This window comes from Paramacrobiotus metropolitanus, unplaced genomic scaffold, assembly GCF_019649055.1.
Source record: "Paramacrobiotus metropolitanus isolate TYO unplaced genomic scaffold, Prichtersi_v1.0 Parri_scaffold0000007, whole genome shotgun sequence".
NCBI lineage: Eukaryota > Metazoa > Tardigrada > Eutardigrada > Parachela > Macrobiotidae > Paramacrobiotus > Paramacrobiotus metropolitanus.
Window position 1 is genome coordinate 688,405 of NW_026570227.1, and position 6,000 is coordinate 694,404.

General features: G+C 44.7%; 1 protein-coding gene across 1 annotated transcript; it reads left to right on the forward strand.

Moving 5' to 3' along the window:
- Positions 1–3,390: 3,390 nt before the first annotated feature.
- On the forward strand, positions 3,391–4,813 carry LOC129582325 (uncharacterized). Its single transcript, XM_055473835.1, has one exon. The coding sequence runs from the start codon at positions 3,642–3,644 to the stop codon at positions 4,554–4,556; it is 915 nt and encodes a 304-aa protein (XP_055329810.1). The 5' UTR covers positions 3,391–3,641; the 3' UTR covers positions 4,557–4,813.
- Positions 4,814–6,000: the final 1,187 nt, after the last annotated feature.

Genomic DNA, 6,000 nt, shown 5'->3' on the forward strand with positions numbered 1-6,000 from the left:
CTTTGCACTTGACGATCATCAGCAAAGAGCTTGGACAGCAATCATGTGTCGGGCTCAGAACGACACAAATTTTTGAATGTTTGGAAGCTTGTGCCGATCCGGAAGTGAAACTGCTTCTGAAAGACATCAGCGTCGCTCAAGCCAACGGTTGGTTGCGGGAAAAAGATGGCAAGCAGAAACGAGCCACAAAAGGCAGCATAAACGGGTTGTGTCATGGCATCAGTATGTACGGAGACATACTGCCAACCCACAACCTTGGAACGCAGAAAACAGTGATTAAGGGTACATACACTACACTACAATATATATGTAGTAATTATGCAAACACTTCTTAAGTTAACGTTTCGTTTTAATATTAATGTTACTGCCTGTTTAGCGTTTATTTGGTCAATTTTTATTGTTTTAAACTATTGATATAGTGCGTTAATATTAATGCGTGACCGTCGCAACAAAAAGTCCGTTCAAAAGCGAATTACACATCTAATACACAGCTGCATAGACGCGCATAAGACTAGATTAAAATAACGTATTTTACTTTCACCGGTAGAAGCAGAATCACAAAGTCATGACCCGGAAATTCTGCGTTGTGGCTTTCACGCCAAGAAAGCTCGAAAGGTCACCGTTGAACTATCGGATGCTGCTACAGTGCGAAACGCAGGAGAAAAGGTATTTGTAACTAATTGCGACAAATACTAATACAAACCGATCTTTCATTAAATTGTATCGCAGCAGTGCATTTTGGCACCTACAACGACCGAGAGCGGCAAGCACCTCACCGTAGAAGCACCTGCTTCGCCTTCGGATATGACCGCTGCTTTTGAAAGCGTGGACTTAGCTGCACACATCGGCGATGCAGAAGATTCCTCGCCAAGCACAGAACCAACTGCAACAAGCGGTTCCGTGCTGGCGATGATTGGCACACCAGAAGTAAGTGACGATCTGGATAAGACCCAAGTTAGCCTGGGCCTTAGTGAACCAGAACCGCCAGCTGAAAAGAGAACAACCCGAAGTCGTGCAGCCAACAATCTCCTGATCGCCACCAAAATGACACATTCAAGCCCAGTGCTGTCACAAAAATTTGCGCGGTGTGTGAAACAGGAGGCGGGCGTTTTTTTAAGTGTTCAAAGTGTCACAAGTTTGCTCATTTGGTGTGCAAAGCGGAAAAAAATGTTTGTTCGGTCTGGCGATAATTCCTGTACTGGTATGAAATCGTTTCCGTTTTATGGGTTTGTTGTGATTGTTCGACTGCAGGTTTTCCCCGTAGGGCAGTGTACCCCACGGTTTCCCTGCTTTGAGATGTGCAGTTAATAAAGTCTGTATTGTGTACGTAAGCGCAAACAAAAATTTTGCAAAGCTATTTATGAAATTCTTATCCCCGCGTGTTAGTCATACCCGGCGTATTTCGACTATACTCAGCAAAACATGTAACATCGCATCCGCTAAAACTGTACTCGTACTCTGTTACTGTACTTATACTGCACTTCATTGTGAAATCTTTGCTGTTAACTCAAACATGTACTTCATTTTGAAATCTTTGCTGTTAACTCAAACAAACTCCGGTTTGCCTGTTCCTGTCCTTTCAGCATACGAAGCAGTCGAGAAGAGACATACTGATCTTATTAATTATGACAGTTGAGTCTGGAACTGCACAATTCGGAGTGTGACTTAGTACGACTGATATTATCAATCGTTTGCAATCCAAGCACGCAAAACACACTGGAGCATAACGAGGAAACTTTTTCTGTCCCATTACTTTTCCACACAGTTTACTAGTTATACGAGTACATAATATTATAGTGTTTTTATGCGGAAACATGAGTTACAGTCCCACCTCTGAAGAACGCTTGGTTAAAGATCTTGGTGCCGATGTTTTAAGAAAAACAGTGCGGGCAGTTCAAATATGGCCTGCACCAGACGAAAGACTGCCGCAGATAATTGAGGTAGAAATTTATCACTGGCAATGCTCGGTATTTTAATTACAATTTGAATTTGCTCTGCGCGTGCAGGCATTGATGGAACAGTATAATATGCAAAATTTTTTTCTAGAAAACCGCCACGTTTGTTGATGTATCAGCTAGCGCTCTGGTGCCCGCCATGAAGCGAGTACTTTGGGAATGTCCAGCGCTTACTCAAATGAATGTTTCTCCAACAACAGACCCAAGAGGGATTAACTCGAGCAAAATCAATTTTTTTCAAAATCGCCGTCGCAATTAGACTTTTACGATATCTGTACATCCACTGTCAAAATTTCAAAATTCTACTTTGTTCCGTTAGTGACTAGGTAATTTTCAAAGCCTATTAACCGGATTTTTAGCTGTAGGATTCGAAAGTTCATGCAGAGATAAATCTCATTTGAAGATGTTGGCAGTCTCAGTTCACCACACATACCACGTAGGAATAGCCCGAAAGACCAACTAGACAGCCGATCGTGCGCTGCCCAGCTACACTCACGTGTGATCAAAAGTCTTTTGTCTTCAGAGTCTGCATCCATTTTACTACGGTTTTATGACCCAGTAAAACAAAAGATACCAATCGCAAACAGGTGCTCCCCATTCATTTGGCTGCATGTCCAAATCTGATCGCTTGCATATACACAGGCATGCAAAATGGTAAGCCGGGCCGGTCATTAATTACAGTACTGGCTGCTCTGGGTCGAATACTTTAAAAATTCATATCTCGCCTCCCGGTTATTATATTTCTATACACCTTTCCCCACCAGATAGAGCACACTACAGTTGGTGGGATTGCGAGTTTTGAGAAACTGGCCTTTTTGAGAAAATCCAAAATAGGGGTAACCTTAACTGCTGTGAGGAAAACCGCTACAACACAACGACAACTAAAAAGCGCGCTGCCGTGTTTAATTACCGAAATACATTAATTGACAACACATGTTCAAGATAACTTTATGTTTACATTCCGTCACACATTTGTATTTCACTGCGCGTAATGTTCTCGAACTATCCACACCTTGTCAAACTGCTTGAAACGCGTTATCAATTAAGGATGTGCTTTATTGAGAACGCAGTCGGTATCACAGCGTCATAATAGCTCTGCCCAAAAATTTCATGTGGCCACACAGGAACCTGCAGTTGTTATAGGCCGTGTTTGTTTTTCTTTAACTAGTACGTGACCCCATTGACAAACAACTGATGTGCAGCTGGAAAATAGCGAGCTGACTTCATATCGTTAGCTAGTAATACAGAAAGTCCAGTGCACGGAAAAACCCCGCGTGAATCAGCTGTGTGCCCGACCAATTAACGTCGCCGATGATTCAGAGAACGCAGTGGAGCTGCCTGCTTACGGCACAGTCATAACTCACAAGCATGATCGGGCCAGTGAGACCGCGCGCAGCCACGCTAACTTTTCAGTCGGAAATAAAATCTACAGGCGTTCACTATCAAACGCTCTGCATGGAAATATTAGGCGCAGTGATACTTCCCGTAGCAATCGACGCTATCCGATCCATCATGCGTGTATGGACATTAAAACCGGCGGTGGATGTGGACGCCATCACGCGTCCCCTGAAGCAGGAGATGGAACGCCGCGAAAAGCAATAGGAGCAGCGGCGCGAAAAAGACAGCCATCTCCTGCAGCAGCGTATCGACGGGCTGAACAACACCAACGCGGCGGAACGCGCTCGCATGCAGCAAGATTTCCTGGACCAGCAGAAACAAGCGGACCAGAAACGACGCGTCGAACAGGAGCGCTACGAAGCTCAACTGCTGCAGCTGCGACAGGCGATGGAAGCCAGTCAGGCGGAGCTGCAGAAGGTCACCGAGCAACTGCAACGCCCCACCAAGGACCGGGAGGAGAAGATCGCCTTTGTCAATGGTCTAAAATTACCGATCCGTCAGACGGATTCTCTGCTGCTTGTGGGACCGAAGGGAGCCGGGAAAAGCACCTTCTTGTGGCTGTTGAACCGAGGACCCAAGCCGGAAGCTTCACGCTCCGACGGGACAAAGAAAATCCAGCATGTCGACGGGTTCGTGGATTCCATCGGGCTGAACGGATGGGCACAGGAGGAACTGCTGAAACTGCTGGTCTTGATGATCCACGACAGGATTCCCAAAGACCTCATCATCTTCAACAACGACCGCATCTATCATCCCAACATGTCGCTGGGTATGTTGGGTGTCAATAATCCCATGATCGTCATGATGTCCGGTGATTTTTGGGGGAATTTCGAACCGGAAGAAGCTGATGACCAGATCATTCACCTGGTGGAGGACTCCAAAGGGGTTCGACGTGTGGAACCAGAAAAGCACTTGAAGCGCGTGTACAACATGAAAGTGTACGACGACATCAAGAAACACCAACTGGGCGTCACGCCCGTCACGCACCACGACGACCTGGAGCTGCTGGTGCAGCAGCGGGAAAAAGCCGGGATCGAGCCGTTCCGCTTTCTGATGAAAGAGCTGGGTGATGAATTCCATGTGGAGATGGATAACTCGCACACCATGGAGGCGCTCTTCCGCTTCATCTATATCTACGAGAAGATTTACAAAAGAGATCCCCTCATGTTTATGAACCACGCCAAGCTGCAAGACTTCAAATGAAGATACGGGTGAGTCATGGCTTTGTGGTGGGTGCGTGAATGGTGGATTGCTCTAGTTTTTTCTGTCTCGCATATTCCACCATATGTCTGCAGTTTTCAGCATCATGCAGCATCCTTATTCTGTGCTGAATTTATGTTTATAATAAAATATCGAATGCTTCTGTTGTTTTGAAAATGTGCCCAGATTTTGTACGCCATCGTTAATCGAGAATATAACGGGGTTCCTGTAATCGAGGCCATGGTGGAGCGGAGGAATTAACAGTGCTTTTGTTGTCATATAGAGTAGTTGACATTTTATTTGCTTTCAGTGTTTGTAATTCGTTTCGGAACTAAAAGCAGGAGTTAAATGAGGATATTTTGTCGGTAACGTAACTAACGTTCACAATAGATCAGTATCCTAAAAGCTGAAACGTTCGTACTTGGTACTTCTATGATGATATGTCGCAAACAGAAGCTGCACAACGCCACACATTTCCCCGTTTCCCAGTAATGTACAGTAGACAAGCTACAAGGCAATGAAGCACACGGCTTAAATTTTCATACCAGTTTACACAGGTTGCGCTGTTAATTTTGCCGTACGTTTGCATACGGCTGGTTGCACTGCTCGCATGCAAAAACATGAAGACGTGCTCGTGCCTTATTTTGTGGCGCAGAGGTTAAAGATGAGGTAATACGTAGATTATTCATCATACAAATGATACAATACATGCCACGCTGCATTCTGAAGCTGCCTACCAAATCAACAAACATCGTGAGGTGACCGGTCCGAAACGGTTAACAGTTAAAAGATCAACTTGTTTATATCAGGAGCACGTGTGTATGTGCTTTACAGTTTATACTTGCTGTGCACGAGTTACTGTAGCGTGCACAGTTGCTTCCGGTTTATGGCCAAAGACTGGCCGAGTCATTCATTTAACTAGCCGGCTTATCGCCACGGAATCGCCGATCATATTATGGCCTTTTCGTAATTTCCGGCCTACGCCGCTGCTTTTCAACACCAGTTTACATACCTCGGGATACTCGGTCATGTGTTTCTATACCATCCAATGTTTGTTGCGGCTCTAATTGGTGCGATTTGTTTTAGTTTTCTTCAGAATTCAGCATTATACTGACTGCGCTCACCCAAGGAAATACTTAATGCTAATGATTAATTTTCTCGGGGTATGCTAAGTACAGAGCAATAAGTCTGGTGGGAATTGATGACCACACCATTCGCACGCTGTAGTGTACAATACAGTGCAAGTACACGTACGTACAAGTGCAAACTGTGCAGTGATGTGTATTCTCGCGAATGTGAGTAATGTCTGATGTCCAGTATGCCTTAAAAAGTGGTAAATGAATGAGTATTTATGAGAGTACGTATACGTATGAATGAGAATACGTATGAGTATTTAGCTGGTTGTTTGCTGCTGTCCCGAGCGGAAATAATAATAAAAAACAATGCG